The 17638-nt window shown below is 37.9% G+C and overlaps 1 protein-coding gene across 1 annotated transcript; it reads right to left on the reverse strand.

Annotated features, from left to right (window-relative positions):
- Positions 1 to 547: 547 nt before the first annotated feature.
- Positions 548 to 7541, reverse strand: LOC140890144 (uncharacterized). The gene is made up of 7 exons (XM_073297903.1): positions 7425 to 7541; positions 2359 to 2442; positions 2124 to 2195; positions 1775 to 1823; positions 1529 to 1710; positions 798 to 876; positions 548 to 570 (listed from the first exon to the last, which is right to left on the reverse strand). The coding sequence occupies exons 1-7, from the start codon at positions 7539 to 7541 to the stop codon at positions 548 to 550; spliced, it is 606 nt and encodes a 201-aa protein (XP_073154004.1).
- Positions 7542 to 17638: the final 10097 nt, after the last annotated feature.

Below are 17638 nucleotides of genomic sequence, written 5' to 3' on the forward strand. Positions count from 1 at the left end.
AGGCGATTATGGGACGTGGATAAGATGCGACTCTGGTTGTATTCTAGGCAACCCCTTAGTGTTTAAGGGTGCCTCTGAAGTCATCTCATTTATACAACTATGGCTCATGTAACAACACTGCATAAGGCGATTAATGCGACGTGGATAAGATGCGACTCTGGTTGTATTCTAGGCAACTCATTCTCTTCCTCCGAATTCGCAGCCGTTATTTGGGAGGCCAGGGCACGAACAAAAGAGAAAGTAACTTAGCATTATATGAAATCTAGAATGAATGGCATGCAGAGTTTGACTTTACGTAAAATCTAGCACTTCGTGAACCAAATAACATAACATAAGAGCTCCTCAGCTCCATTCCTAAATTTTGTTTTATCGCATGCGATGTTACTTCTGTTTATCTTATAACTGAGATATTATGTATAGAGATCTCGGTAGTAAGATATTGTGTGCTAAAAGTTTATTTTAAGTGTTCTATAGCTTTTATATGAAATTTTCAATTATCTTATATGTATGTAGAGCGATATTATGATTTTTTTAAATATTTATTCTATTACTCAAGAGGGAGTGTCTTACCTAAAATAACCACTCTTATCTAAATGCTAAATAAAATATGGTATTTAAATTTTAAAATTCAATTAGACACATTTTCCCCAATTTTTTTTTATTTGTATACAAATTTAAATGTATAAGATGTTTAACAAAGAAAAATATCAAATCAGTGGTCAAATATTTGAAAGTTAATTCTATTTTTATGTTATATAAAACTATAATATTTAAACTATCACCGTTGTATATAATACCTGTCCCCTGTATAGCAGTCAATACTTTCACAATGACATAAATAGGAACCAAGATCCCAATCGTTCGCAACATCAACAACTGCAGTGGGAAAGAGTGTGATAAGTTCTCATAATCTAAATTTCAAGAAAATCATTAAGATGTGTAATCTCACCATGAACAGAGAAACTGAGTATTCGTCAGCACTATATAGGATAATTGGTAATGTGTGTCGTAAAACCAGAAGAACTATGAACTGAAGAATGAGAAAAAGTATCATGAGTGAATTTTTCTTTAAAGTAAAACATAAAGAGCTAGATGATATCTTGGCACGAGTCCAGATAGTTTAGAGTATCAGACCAAAATTTTATGCACTGGTGTAACTAGTAAATATGTTAGAATGTACTCTTGTAACTTGATGAAAATGCCGCTCAGGCAAGAATATGATGAGGGAAAGTATAAACTATTTTTGAAACGCGGCCATATACGAAGGTTTGATAACTATAATCCTCATGCAACTCTCAAAAAATTGGATGTTAAAATGAAGATAAGCCAACTACCAATATGTGTCTGTACAATGCGCATTTGAACATTAATAGTTTGATGTTAAAACTTGTATGATCATGACTCTCATTGTTTCTGCATCTTCGAAGGATGAGTTTTTATGGAAGAATGACACTTGCAGATCACACAAACACATACATTCGCGTAGATCACGTTAGATTACGATGAAAGATAAAAGAGAGAATAATACAATCACAGTGATTATGCGACAGCATAACAGGCTTCGGGAAGTGGGAACTGGATATTCCTCAAAGTTTGGATCAAGAAAACTCCCATCGGTAGAAGCCATGGACATGAAATGAGGAGCGTGCAGGTCCCTTCTCAGTATCTCCCAGTTTCCCCTGAGATATATATAGATGAGAATATGTGTGTCTACTTGTGTATCAAGACAGGTTTGTTCCAAATTTAGGGAGGCAAAAATGGACCTGAAGTTCACCACCATAACTGAATAGAGGCGGCGACGCTGTATAGTCTGGCTTGAATTGCTACAATCTCACCATTTATGAAGAATTATGATACATAAAATTATTTCAATAAGGTATTTAATTTGTAGATTTGTTCTTACGACGGATCTAGTAACTGAATGCATTCAAAAAGTTCTCATTTTTATTACTCGAACATAAATGCAATCATATATTCAGAAAATATGCAAATAAAAATTGGAAATTTGTTATACGAAAACGTGCCGAAAATTTAGTTTTCATACGAGCTGACAATCGAACAGTGAGTTCAGAAATCATTTGCATTGTCATGTTCCATGTCCCAAAATGTGTCAAGAGGCTCACCTGATGGCAAATCTCGCAGATAGTATCACCTTTTTCATTGCACCACCTTTGCACACACGTACGGTGAACATACTGTAAACAAAAAAAACACCATATAGTCACTTTTTAACAATATAGAAAGCACCCAATAAACATAACACATTACACAGTGGTCTTTGTAAACTTCAGCTGTTCAGCAATAAGTGAATATATTATATCATACTACAGTCGTTGTATAGAAGATCTGAACTCTAACCTTCAAGCTTCCACGACATGAACATGGAGTGTCCATGTTTGAACCGTCATCTTCGTCATGGCAAATCCTGCACTCTCCAGATTTCTTTGTGAAAGATATCAGAAATAGAATGGAAAAAAATTATGATTTTTAAATAAAAAATAATTAAAAACCAATTAAGTTTTTTAACATTTAACATCAGAAATAAACTAGAAAGGAATTATGATTATTAAATAAAAAAAATAATTAAACAAAATATTACTTTATACAAAAATCTTGCAATTGAAGTTAAAGGAAAAATTATGAAAAATGATCTTTGGGATACCTAGTATTAAGTATACTATTATGACTTTTCTAAGCTAACATAGAGAGGACATATTATATATTCTATATAGTTAATTTTGTATAAAAATATTTTTTTTGTAAATTACTATTGACGAATATTAATTTTCATTGAACATGTTATGAATCGAATAAGTAAGTGTACTAAAACACATATTTATAAAATATAATACACTAAATAATCTATATGTGTTTTTTAAAGATGAAATAATCAAAAGTAAAAAATTAATTCTAATAATGCTAATAAATTATCTCAATAATTTATATTTATTATAAAAATTATCTCATAATTAAGTTCTAGATAGTTATAATTCATCTATTTTTTAAATATCTCGTTAATTTCTTTTTTTATGAATAAAATTAAAATAAATAAACTAATCAAATTATATAATGTAAATAAAAATTAGAAAAATTTACAAAAGAGTACTTAAAATTCATCTTCTCAATGCTCAGTTTCATTGTATATGCATTGTAAAAAAGATAGAAAATTGTTTTTTGATCTTACGTTTGTTTGTTTTTTTTTGCAATTTTGGTCTTCTATGTTATCAAATATCTGGTGTAGTCCGCTATCTTTTTTTGTTGTTGTTGTTGAAATTTTAGTCTTTTTTTCGACTGGAAGCTGACATGGAACCAATACAATGATGTGTCATGCTGATGTTTACTATGTCATCTCAACACTCCTAATGAAAAATGACTAAAATTGTAAGAAAAATAAAAAAATTATAGAAATAAATGTGAAAATTGACGACATAGAGGGACAAAATCGTAAAATGACAAAATTACATGACAAAATTGCAGCTTTTCCTAAAAAGTAAAGAAAATTTATTGAAGTTTTTCAAGTGAATTTGTGGAAAAGTATTGTAAGCTTTGCATACTCAATGAGACATTAATTAAAAAACATAATTTTTAAAATCAAAAATTAAATAAAGTCTCATATTAGGGTATTTTTTAACATGTTTAGTCAATTCAACCTAATAATTAAACACGGTGCTTCCAACACTACCAAGGTCAATAAATTATTTTCTTTCAATAAAAATTAATTTAATAGAACTACTACCATTACGTGTAAATTGAATGAGTTACTTTGTACAAATAAATATATTTGGTGAGAAATAGAAATAGAAATAAAATAGATAATTTCTTTTTTGTAAATATTCTCTGGCACTAATATTTTTTAACATTTCACAACATTTTTATGCAAATATTTTTAAGAAAGAATAAGAAACAATTAAAAGGCAAATTTGATAAAGAGAATTTTAGTTTAAGTAAAATTTATAGCATGCAATAACATGAAACGCTATATTTCTTATGATATGTTGATGTTTATGGAAGAAAATGATGAAGAATGAAGAAGTTTACGAAGAGATTATGGTTGATATTATGTATGCATGTAAATATTTTGATATCTTGTGTAGACTTGTGGTGACAATTACGAGATTTGTGTCCCGAGATGAGTTTTGGGGAGGGCCTTTTCAAAAAATGAAAGTTTAATGTGTATATCGGCGACAGTCGGTATGAGACGGTACGTATATTGGCACAAGGATGGTATGGGTTGTACCAATTTGTATATTTATTGTACAACGACCATGATCATGGGACCCAGGACCTCTAATGGTTGCCACATTTACGCATATTTCATCCCTACAAAGTGAAGTAGTGGATTTTATTTGCTATGCATGATTATGTGTTAGTCACCTTCATTGCATATTACAATTTTTATTGTATACGTTATTACATAAGTATGCTTGTTGAGTCTTTAGACTCATTATGCTTGAATGATGCAGATGAAAATGAAGAATTTACTGATTTATAATTTGATCATGGGGTCGAGTAGTGAAGGAGGCGAGAAAGATTTGCATGGCACGGATGTCCGGGAACCTTATGTCAACCATGTCTACGAAAGTTTATGCATGTTTATGTGAACTCATATTTTAGCATGTCATTTTAAGAGCAAATCATATTTTAAATACGTTATTTTGAGATCGAATATTTTATAGTTTCAAGTTTCGCATGTATGAGGAAGTTCTGGTGTTTCCGTATGCGTTAGCATCATTTTGTTCAAATATATGTTACACAAATTTTGAGTCATGAGATTTTGAGTCGTTTGATTGAACTTAATTTCACACATGGTATTTTGTACCATGAGCACGATGCACGTTTTATAAAAAAAAAAAATTATTCCGCATTTCATAAGCATGATTGAGAAATACGGGACGTCATAGAGCAGACAAAGGAAAACAAGTTATCAGTGACTACAAAGAAGTTTGATAACATTAAAATGAAACGAGGTGAATCAATTGACTGAATTTGATGAGAGAGTCAGCAGCATAGTCATTGAGTTGAGTGAATTTGGAAAAGTGTATCCAAACCGAGAAATCAAATTGAAAGTAATGAGAGGTCTTCCCAAGGAGTGGGATGTCAAGACCATATCTATGAGAGAGTCAAAAGATCTCAACAAGATGGAACTGCATGACTTGTTCGCGGATTTGAAGACCTATGAGTTCGAGCTTCAAAGCAGAGAGGGTTCAGTCGACCACCCAAGTGTTGCGTATTTTTGTTCCCGCAAGTACACTGTGTCAAGTTTTAATAGAGTGTAAGTAGAGTATCGTTACCACGAGAAGTAATATTGAAAATTATTAAGTACTTGCAATTAAAATAGTCTAAACTTTATCTAAAAAATTAAATAAGAAATTTTGGTATTCAACTTAAAATAACTTCAGAAAATTTCAGCCAAGCTCACACACACTTGGAAAAATATCAATGAGTGAAAATGGTCTAGATATTTTGATTTCACCTGGTTTCGACAACAACTACTCCTAATTAACTTATTTTCATTAATTCTATTCAATTAATAGCCAAGAACACTTAATTGTATTATTTTCCTCTCCCGAGCAACAAATAATGTGTATCAACTAAGATTCAATTCCAATATCCCTATTAAAAATCTAGGCTTAGTCATATGTGAAAAACAATGTTCTTTCTAAGACTCCATTAACATTATATACTCTCCCGAGCTATATAAACAATTAACGGTGTATTTTCTAATGATCCTATTCAAAATCCACTCTTTCGAGCAATGATTTTGAATAAATATGACAATTCAATTAATGATCAAGTAATTGAAAAGACAATCAAAACTAGAAAAAAACAATTAATCTAGTAAAATTCAATCCAATAAAAATAAAAAGTTGTAGAAGTGTCTGCACTAGGCTACGTGTAGTAACCCTGCATTGAATCACCTACTAACTGACAACTATGACATGCATTAATCTTAATTAAAACATAATTACTTAAAAGAGTAAAACATGCGGAAACATAACCCATATCAAACTTAATAAAATAGTTCAAAGCTTAAACTATAGTAGCCCGTAACCAAATAAGGAGATTTAGGATCTAATCGCATTTACTAAACTTGAGTTCGGACGCTCCGAAAGGAAGATCGGAGGCTCCAAACGTGATCGGACGATCCGAAGCCAGGATCGGAGGCTCCGAACGTGTTCGGACGCTCCGTCAGCAAGTTCGGACGGTCCGATCGGAGTCCAGTATTACGTCATTGCTTACGTCAGCAAGATGACGTCACGACTGACGTATTAATGGAACTTCGGACGCTTCGAAGTCGAGTTCGGATGGCCCGAACGTGTTCGGAGGCTCCGAAGTAGGGTTCGGATGGCCCGAACTCCGGCTATAAATAGAGGTGCCGAGATTCATTTTCAAGTGCACCATTCACCTCTCTTCTCTCGATTCCTTGGTCTTCCAGCTTAGATCTAGGGCTTTTTAGGCGTCCCGTTGGGAATCCAGAAGTGGCATAGCGGTCCAGATGTCGTAGCGGAGCTGTGGCCTAGTTTTGAGGCAATCGATAGCAAAGGGCTGACGACGGACGCATGTATAGCTTTTGCTTCCTAAAAATATTTAGGAGTATGCAATAACTTAGTTAAGGCTTTTAGATCACTATAATGATATTAATATCATTTGACATTGTAGCGCGGACTATAGACGTGGACTTAGAGCTGGTAGAGCTTGCCTAGTATTTGAGGTACGAAAGTACTGTTCGAGATATTCTGACTGAGTGCATGTATTATGTGACTGCATGATTTATATGACATGATTTTATGCTGCATACATCTGCATATTGAGTTATCTCTTTTGAGATGTCTGTTAGTAGGGTTTTACCCTATCCTGTTAGTTGATGGACTACCATCGATTTGGGTCCGGAGTATACACTGGTATTCGGTATGTGAGCCACCTCCTGAAGCGACGGCACATCGTGCTACATACCAGGGGCCAGTCTGTCTTTGTCATCTGATTTTTGGCCTCTAGTCAGTAGGCGGTATACTTGCATTCATGTATACTCATACTCTCGTGCTGAGAGTTTTATGCTCACATCTCGTACTTTGTGTATTTGGACACCCTATTCCATGGGGCAGGTTTGCGATTGGATGAGGCGGGTGGATCCAAGAGGGGCTAGGCAGTGGATTGGCCAGCTGGAGCTTCGCCTAGGGTTTCATTGTATTGTATTGGGTTGACACAGTATTCGATTTGGTTGTATAACTATTTGGGTTGCAGATTCCTTTCCTTGGAATTGTATATTGTTATTGATTTCGCAGTTTAATTCTGGTTTATCTGTTCAATTAAGTTAACCACATGCTTAAGTTTCTGATTAGTAGATGATCTCGGTAAGGGTCACTACATTTATGGTATCAGAGCATGCATAGTATTCTTGGGATTTAGATTCTGCATAAAATAACTGTGAGGTAATTTTGTAGATGGCGGATCACGGTGATCAGAGTAGCCATGACAGTATAGGTGGAAGTTGGGGCGATGGTGATCGGGAGCGTCGTCGAGAACGCCATCATCGACGCCATGATGAGAACCGTTTCAGTGTGCGCCGGTCCTTACAGATGGGTCCTAAGCCCTTGGTTGGAGGCGAGACTCCGGAGGATGCGGAGAACTGACTAGATTGCATGGAGACTTGCTTTCAGACACTCCACTGTACTGAGGAGCAGAAGATGGAGACGCTTGGTTATATTTTGGATAGGCGAGCCCGTAAGTGGTGGAGGTTTACTTCTGCACCATTTGTTGCAGCAAGAGAAGTTGCCACTTGGGCCGAGTTCCGCACAGCTTTTCAGAAGCTGTATTTTCCTCCTGCACTCCTTCAGGCGAAGACGGGTGAGTTACTGAGTTTGCGTCAGGGATCCATGTCGATTGACGAGTATCAGCAGAAGTTCTTTGATCTGTTTTCCTATTGCCCTGAGATTGCTGACAGCTCAGAGATGAAGTACAATCTATTCCTTCAGGATCTTAACCCAGAGATTCATGACCGTTTGGCGGTCGGTGATGATATGACCTATGAGGATTTGGTGAGCCGTTGTCACCAGGCGGAGGATAGAATTCGGCGTAACAGGTCTTTCTCTCAGTCGAGGCCTGCGAGTTCTTTGGGTCCCCGTGCTCAGTCTTTCAAGAAGTCCGGATCTACTTCTTCTTCCTCTGGTTCCGGTGGTGTTGTGCGTTTTGGGAAGAAGGAGAAGTGCGATCATTGTGGGAAGAACCATCCGACAGACAAATTCCGTAAAGCTTCTGGGGCATGTTTTTGATGTGGAGAGGTCGGTCATCTCCGGAGGGATTGTCCATTTGCTAGGGGAGGCAGTTCTGGTTCAGGTTCAGGATCGGGTTCTCAGACTACCATTCAGCAGAGGTCACAGGGACAGTCTGCTGGGAGTTCTCATTTGAAACCGAAGACTTTTGGCCAGGTGTTTGCCTTGAGGCATGATCAGGCCGTAGAGGAGAATGAGAAGGTCATCGCAGGTACATTTCTGTTATATGGCATACCTGCTCTTGTACTTATTGACACTGGTGCATCTCATTCCTTCATTTCTGCACATTTTGTTAAGAGGCATAAGTTACCATGCATTGCACTAGACGTAGTGGTTTCTGTTTCTAATCCGACGGGTCAATCTGCTTTGGCTAAACGTGTGACGTCCCGTATTTTTAACATTTAATAAAAAAGTTGCGAAAACAAAGGAGAAAATTTTTTCAAAACTTTTTAAACTATGCAGGGAGTGCATCGCCCTAGTAAATCAACAAAATAAAATATGAAACATGAATGCAACCCTACATTTAAGTCCATCTAAGATACGGCATGTCAAAACCTACTACTAATATTTAAATGAGACAAGGGAATGTGACTATGTGAGTTACTATAAACAAACTACTACATCAAATACATTTAAAATAATCTAGGAACTCACTTAACAATTATCAAACCGAAATGAACATTTAAAAGACTAAACATTTGAAATCCTAAAAACTCATCATTAAAAGACTGACAATTAAAATAATTAAATCATTACTTTTAAACATCGTACATATAATATTGTAACAATATGACATAAATAAACATAGGTAAATCCTTTTGCTTTAAATATATCTGAGCATCTGAACTATCGTGTCATGCAATGAATTCGCCTCTTGGACTCTTCAGCCGTGCTACCAAAGCTTTGTAAATGAAAACTGCTAAACCATCTGCACCATTCAAGTATAGTGAGTCTAAAGGACTCAACAAGATTAAAATATGCATATCGATATCATTATTGCTTCAAAATTTAAACTTAAAATATCTTGAACATACATAACATGATACCTTGAACTTGAGAAACTTTAACGTAAACATCATGAAACTTTAAACTTAAAATCTTGAACATGAACTTCAAAATTCTTAAAAGATGCAAAGAACTTGAACATGGACATCAACTTACCTAACTTTAAATCTTGAAAATAAACTTCATGCATATTCTCAAAACTTTACCATTCCATTCTTAAATAAACAATTACACTTAACATTTAATGAAAATCATGCAACTTGAACAAACATTAGACGATGAACGTAAATCATGAAAATAAACCCTGACCCTAAACCATGAACATAACATATCATGACATAAACATAAACATGAACGTGAGCATGATCTTAATCTTAATTGATGAATTATGTGAAGTTGTGGCAACCGTCTGATAGGCCTAAAATTATCATTTACTGTTGATCAACAAGTAATTGGAAAGGCCCCTCCGGAGCTTATCCCGAAGTGCTAGTCCCGTGTCTTTCCATCACTTAACTCATAATTGGAAAGGCCCCTCCGGAGCTTATCCCGAAGTGTCAGTCCCGTAGATTTGTAAAGATCCCTCCGGCGCCCATCCAGAAGTACCAATCCCGTATTATCACCACAAAACACATAAGACAACAAAATCCTTTATGCTTCATTATCATATAATTTCATCATCATATCATCTTATCATATCATCTTACTTTCATCATAACTTATCGTTCATCATATCATTATGAAGCATCATTGTTTCATCGTAACTTCCGTCATAACTTTCATTTCATGAACATAAAACTTTACTCGATAACTTCATGCATGTTATAGATGATTAAAAATCATACTTTCATATTGAACATAGGTTTCATGAATGAAACTTAGACATGTACATGCATCACATAACATAATCGGTCCACGCAAGTCGTTCTTTTCGTTCGTGACTTAAAACTTAAAACTTTTTGCATAGAAACTCTTAAATATACTTTATAAGCCTTTAAAGATCATAACCATGAATTTAGGACCCTAAAATAACATTAAAAAAAAATTCAAATCAGAAGGCCATGCGCGGGGCCACCTTTTGGGCGCGGGCGCGCATGCTTTGCTGATGGGTCTGCTTGTTCATTATTAAACTCTATTTTGCAGTCGGAATTTGGAAAAGTGTAAACATAAAAGTTGTAGCCCTTGATCTTCGATTTCCAATGCAGGAAATCGCAACACAATTGGAGTTTGCAGTACAAAGTGATGCTCATTCTACAGAGATGTGTCACTTCCAAAAATTCAAAATACGCGACACACTTCGGGGTGACTTTGACTAATCTTTCAAAATGATTTTGACAAAACTCAAAACATGAAACTTGTAGATAAATGAGGTATCTTCCAAATAAAATTGGCCTCATATTATTTGGATTAGTAAACTAGTCTTAATCATCAAAATGGTAACAAGTGCCGCTAATCCGAAACAATCCAACACATGTAACATTTCAAAACTTTAACTCAAACTAACTCAATACTTCAAAATATGGTATTTTCTACTACTATAGCTATATAATTTAAATAAAATATCCCTTGAAACTTCAAGGACACATAAGAACTTAAAAGAAATATGTATCTCTTGAATAAAATTCAAGAACATGACAAGAACGACGTACACTTCACGATTTCATCAATTCATAACTTGATACTCGTAATTTCATGCTTCTTCAAAATCATAAACCATTAAAACATGCACATCAACATATGTTTTCATATTACAATAATTATAATCTTGAATGGGTTTCAAAACCTTAAAATACTTGTTAAAAAACTTGCCTTTGATCTTTGAAGAACGAAATCAACATGAACTTGTAGAGATCTATCCTTACTCAAACGGAATCGAGACATTCTAAAAAGGTAACCAAAGGAAGATGAAATACAAGAGGTTGTTAGGCTGTTCAAGATGGCTTCGACCAAAAATAAAGATTCATAGCTCAAATCAAAGGTACGGATGTAAAGAAGATGTCCCTTCAAACGGAATGAATTTTGGACACCGGATGAAGAAGACATGAGTCATTTACGGTAGCTGCACATAGGGAAGCGAGGTGAAGGATGGAGAATCACAAAGATGGAGGAAAAGAATGGGGAATGAACCGTGTGATTGGGGTGACAAATGACAAAAGGATTGATTGGTATGGAGTGAGAGAGGACAAAACCTTTAATTTAGATGGGGTAGGGGGAGGAAATAATAAGGGACGGTGGTTGGAAATACTACATCAAACGTAGTTTGTTCAATGCACCTCTAACTCGACTAATAAGATTTTCTATCCTCTCGATGATTAGAATAAAACTATAGTAATATTATACTCAAAATATTCGTGAAATTATTTTCTACGATATTGTTCATAGGCTAGTCTCATTTTATCAGTCCAAGATTAACTAAATCGTGAAAACATTTAGATATCTTGTAATAAATAAATATATATTAGGAATATATCTAACATCAATTAATTTAAATCATGAATCTACACTTCATAAATGAAGTGCACAAAACCATTAAAATCATTTAACAAAATAAATAAACATATATTTTAATACATGAAATATCAACTTTTTAAATCATTCACACAACACATAAATATATTTAGTTGATAATAAAATTTAAATCATAAATAATAAAATACAATAACTTAAAATTCATTTAAAATTCTTGTAATAAATCATGAATAGATTTATGGATTTTCCAGATATTACAAAACGTCTAGTGATGGGTTGCCCTTTAGAGTTCGAAGGGAACATTCTGATATCGAATCTCATGATTCTTGCGATGGACGATTTCGGTTGTATTCTGGGGATAGACTTGCTGACTACCTATCGAGATTCAGTGGACTGCTATCAGAGATTAGTACGCTTTCATCCGGATGGGAGTGATAGCTGGTTTTTCTATGGTGAGAGAGCACGACCTTCGATGCCGTTGGTATGATCTTTGAGAGCCTGTCGAGCTCTGGAGTCTTGCGGGGAAGGTTAACTCATCTATGCAGTTGATTTGTCCGCTGAAAGCGTTGGGATAGAGAGTATTCCAGTTGTGGATGAATTCCCAGATATATTTCCAGATGAGATTTCGGGTTTTTCTCCTGTTAGGGAAGTTGAGTTTGGCATAGAGTTGATGTCTGGTACTTCTCCTATTTCTCGAGCACCGTATCGTCTGGCGCCGTCAGAGATGCGAGAGTTGAAGAATCAGTTACAGGATCTTTTGGACAAGGGGTACATTCGTCCTAGTGTATCTCCTTGGGGAGCTTCTGTTCTCTTTGTGAAGAAGAAGAATGGGTCTATGCGGTTGTGCATTGACTATCGGCAGTTGAATCGGGTTACTGTGAAGAACAAGTATCCTTTGCCTCGTATTGATGATTTGTTTGATCAGCTGCAAGGTACTTCGGTTTACTCCAAGATTGACTTGAGATCTGGGTATCATCAGATGAGAGTACGAGACCAGGACATAGCCAAGACTGCATTTCGTACTCGCTATGGGCATTACGAGTTTCTAGTGATGCATTTCGGTTTGACTAATGCGCCGACTATATTTATGGATCTGATGAACCGTGTTTTCAGGGAGTTTTTGGATAAGTTTGTCGTGGTTTTCATTGACGACATTTTGGTTTATTCGCGCGATGCGGACGAGCATGTTTCTCACTTGAAGTTGGTACTACAGACTCTTCGGGATGAGCAGTTGTACGCCAAACTGAGTAAATGTGAGTTTTCGATGGATCGAGTGGTGTTTCTTAGCCATATCATATCCAGGGAGGGGATTTCTGTTGATCCAAGCAAGATTGAGGTTGTGCTTAATTGGTCGCGTCCGAACGGTTGCTGAGATCCGTAGTTTTCTGGGTCTAGCAGGATACTATCGTCGTTTCATTTTGAACTTCTCAAGATAGCCCGACCGTTGATGCAGCTTACCCGCAAGGGTGTCAATTTCGAGTGGTCCTCAGAGTGTGAGGAGAATTTTTGTGAGCTTCGACGATGGTTGAATTCTACGCCGGTGTTGGCGTTACCGTCAGGATCAGGAGGGTATGTGGTTTACACAGATGCTTCTTTTCAAGGGTTAGGTTGTGTCCTGACTCAGAAGGGGCATGTGATCGCATACGCCTCTAGACATTTGAAGTTGCACGAAGACAATTATCCAGTTCATGATTTGGAGTTAGCAGCCATTGTGTTCGCTTTGAAGATCTGGCGTCATTATCTATATGGTGAGAAATTTGATATATTCATTGACCACAAGAGTCTCAAGTATTTGTTCACTCAGGCGGAGTTCAACATGAGACAGAGGCGTTGGATGGACTTGCTTAAGGACTATGATTGCGAGATTAAGTACCATCCGGGAGCTGCTAATCTCACTGCTGATGCCTTGAGTCTCAAGGTACGACTATCCGCACTTCAGGCTTGTTCGATGTCTAGTGCGATCGGAGATTGTTGTTCTTCAGGGTATACCTTAAAGCACAAGAAAGGTATGAAGAGTATCCAGATGTTTGCGATACTATCTGAGCCAACTTTGTATTCGCGGATTCGGGATGCTCAGATGTCTGATTTGAAGACCCAGCGTTTGGCTCGCTTAGCCAACGAGGGTAGCACGTCTGGATTTCACTATCAGTCAGATGGTTTTCTGTGTTTGTCTGGTAGGCTTGTGATTTCGGAGGATGAGGAGTTGCGAGAGGAGATCTTGTCTCAGGCACATCGCACTAAGTTGAGTATTAATCCGAGGAGTAACAAGATGTACAAGGATCTACGTACTCGGTTTTGGTGGAAGGGAATGAAACGCAGTGTGTATCAGTATGTTTCGAAATGCTTGGTTTGTCAGCAGGTCAAAGCAGAGCACCGATGACCTGGAGGTTTCTTCACAGTCTGCCTATTCTTGAGTGGAAATGGGAGTTTATCACGATGGATTTTGTGACCCATTTGCCGGTATCCTCGAGGAACTGTGATGCTATCTGGGTTGTGGTAGACCGACTCACCAAGTCAGCTCATTTCATTTCCTATAGCCGAGTGTACAATGTGGATCGTATGGCTCGGTTGTACATTTAGGAGATCGTTCGACTTCATGGAGTGCCTGTGAGCATTGTCAGCGATCGTGACCCCATCTTTACTTCTAGGTTTTGGGGGAGTATTCAGCGTGCGATGGGCACTATTCTCAGTTTGAGTACTGCCTATCATCCGGAGACAGATGGTCAGTCAGAGCGCACTATCCGTACTTTGGAGGATATGCTTCGAGCGTGCATTATGGATTTTGGTTCAGCCTGGCATGATCATTTGCCATTGATTGAGTTTGCGTCCAACAACAGCTATCATCGTAGAATTGGGATGACACCTTTTGAGGCGTTGTACGGACGACGTTTTTGTACTCCACTTTTTTGGGAAGAAGTGGGGGGGGGGGGGGGGGGGTGACAGGCTGAAGGACTGAATTTAGTCCAGCAGACAACAGATATTGTTGATCAGATCAAAAAATGGATTAAGACTGCACAGGATCGTCAGGCCAGCTATGCTAATACTAAGCATAGGCCTTTGCAGTTTGATGTTGGGGAGAAGGTGTTTTTGAGAGTTTCATCTTTGCGCAGGATTCTCATATTTGGCCTCAAGGGCAAGTTGTCTCCCAGATTTATCGGTCCGTTTGAAATCTTGGAGAGCATAGGCGATTTGGATTACCGTTTGGCTTTGCCACCATATCTATCCAGTATTCACAACGTGTTCCACGTATCTCTGTTGCGATGATATGTGGCGGATCAGTCTCATATTCTGCAGTCGTCTGAAGTTCAGGTGGATACGGATTTGACCTATGTAGAGAGGCCTATTCGTATTCTGGATCATAAGGATAAGGTCTTGCGGAATAAAGTCATTCTTCTAGTTTTAGTTCAGTGGCAGCGCCGAGGCACTGAAGAAGCCACGTGGGAGCTTGAGAGTAGGATGCGTTTAGAGCATCCTGAGTTGTTTTCATTTTATTGTCGTGTTTCATTCAGTTTTGAACTCTGTAACCGTTTAAATTGAATAAAGAATGTTTTCGCATATTATTTTACATTCAGTACTTAAGATTTGATTTCGAGGATGAAATATCTTAAGTGGGGGATAATGTAGTAGCCCGTAACCAAATAATGAGATTCAGGATCTAATCGCATTTACTAAACTTGAGTTCGGATGCTCCGAAAGAAAGATCGGAGGCTTCTAACGTGATCGGACGATCCGAAGCCAGGATCGGAGGCTCCGAACGTGTTCGGACGCTCCGTCGGCAGGTTCGAATGGTCCGATAGGAGTCCAGTATTACGTCATTGCTTACGTCAGCAAGATGATGTCACGGTTGACGTATTAATGGGACTTCGGACGCTCCGAAGTCGAGTTCGGATGGCCCGAACGTGTTCGAAGGCTCCGAAGTGGGGTTCGGACGTGTAGTGACCCTTACCTGGATCACCTACTAACATAACTTAGGCATGCAATTAACTTAATTAAACAGAAATCAGAATTAAACTGCGAAAACCATAAACATTATACAATCCCAAGGAAAGGAATTTGCAAATATCCGAATAGTTTATACAACCAAATCGAAAGTTGTATCAACCCAATAACAACAGTAAAAGAAAACTAGATGAAGCTCCAGCTGGCTGACTACTGCCTAGACCCTCCTGGATCGACCCGCCTCGTCCAGTCGCAAAACTGCCCCAAGGAATAGGGCATCCAGAAACATAGAGTACGAGATGTGAGCATAAAATGCTCAGCACGAGAGTATGAGTATACATGCATGCAAGTGAACTCCCTACAGACTCGAGGTCAAAGATCAGATAACAAAGACAGACCGGGCCCTGGTATGTAGCACGCTATGCCGTCGCTTCAGGAGGTGGCTCACATACCAAAAATACCAGTGGATACACGGGACCCAAATCGATGGAAGTCCATCCACTAACAGGATAGGGTAAACTCTACTAACAGACATCTCAATAGAGATTGCTCAAGATGTAAATGTATGGAGTATAAAATCATGGCATATAAATCATGCAGTCACATAATACATGCATACTCAGTCAGGATATCTCGAACAGTACTTTCGTACCTCAAACACTAGGCGCGCTCTACCAGCTCTAGGTCTACGCCTATAATCCGCACTACACTGCCAAATGATACTAATATCATTATAGAGATCTAAAAGCCTTAACTAGGCTATTGCATACTTCTAAATATTTTTAGGAAGCAAAAACTATACATTCGTCCGTCGTTAGCCCTTTGCTGTCGATTGCCTCAAAACTAGGCCACAGCTCCGCTACGACGCCTGGATCGCTATGCCACTTCCGGATTTCCAACGGGACGCCTAGAACTCCCTAGATCTGAGTTAGAAGACTAAGGAATCGAGAAAGAAGAGATGAAAAGTGTGCTCAAATGTGAGCCTCGGCACCCCTATTTATAGACAACGAATGTTGCGTCCGATCCTCCATCGTTGCGTCCGTTCTTCTTGACGAACGTTGTGTCCATTCACCATCGTTACTTCCGATGGTGCCAATGTCACATCAAGTACGTAAGCAGTGATGCATTTCTGATGGCACGAACGTTGCATCCGTTCCTAGAACGTTGCTTCCGTTCTGCCTGACCCTCCGGACCATTTCTGATCATACTGGGTCTAATCCCGGGCTCCGTTAATCCATTAGAAGTCTCCTTAATCATGTTTATTGGATTAAATAACAGTTAATCACTAAAAATGGGTTCGGGATACTACAGTACGGCCCGAACTCCGGCTATAAATAGAGGTGGCGAGATTCATTTTCAAGTGCACCATTCACCTCTCTTCTTTCGATTCCTTGGTCTTCCAGCTTAGATCTAGGGCTTTCTAGGCATCCCGTTGGGAATCCGGAAGTGGCATAGCGGCCCAGACGTTGTAGCGGAGCTGTGGCCTAGTTTTGAGGCAATCGACAGCAAAGGGCTGACGACGGACGCAGGTATAGCTTTTGCTTCCTAAAAATATTTAGAAGTATGCAATAGCTTAGTTAAGGCTTTTAGAGAAATATAATGATATTAGTATCATTTGGCATTGTAGCGCGGACTATAGGCGTGGACTTAGAGCTGGTAGAGCTTGCCTAGTATTTGAGGTATGAAAGTACTGTTCGAGATATCCTGACTGAGTATGTATGTATTATGTGACTGCATGATTTATATGACATGATTTTATGCTGCATACATCTGCATATTGAGCTATCTCTTTTGAGATGTCTGTTAGTAGGGTTTTACCCTATCCTGTTAGTGGATGAACTACCATCGATTTGAGTTCGGAGTATCTACTGGTATTCGGTATGTGAGCCACCTCCTGAAGCGACGGCACATCGTGCTACATACTAGGGCCCGATCTTTGTTATCTGATTCTTGGCCTC

This window comes from Henckelia pumila, chromosome 3 (genome assembly GCF_033568475.1).
Source record: "Henckelia pumila isolate YLH828 chromosome 3, ASM3356847v2, whole genome shotgun sequence".
NCBI classification, from domain to species: domain Eukaryota; kingdom Viridiplantae; phylum Streptophyta; class Magnoliopsida; order Lamiales; family Gesneriaceae; genus Henckelia; species Henckelia pumila.

Coding starts and splice junctions, on each gene's coding strand:
- LOC140890144 (XM_073297903.1), bottom strand. CDS start 7,541: ATGGCGTCGATGATGGCGTTCTCGACGACGCTCCCGATCACCATCGCC. Junction 2,443..7,424: donor ATCTACAAAATTACCTCACA/GTTATTTTATGC, acceptor TCTTTCACAAAG/AAATCTGGAGAGTGCAGGAT. Junction 877..1,528: donor GTCGCATAATCACTGTGATT/GTATTATTCTCT, acceptor TTCCCACTGCAG/TTGTTGATGTTGCGAACGAT.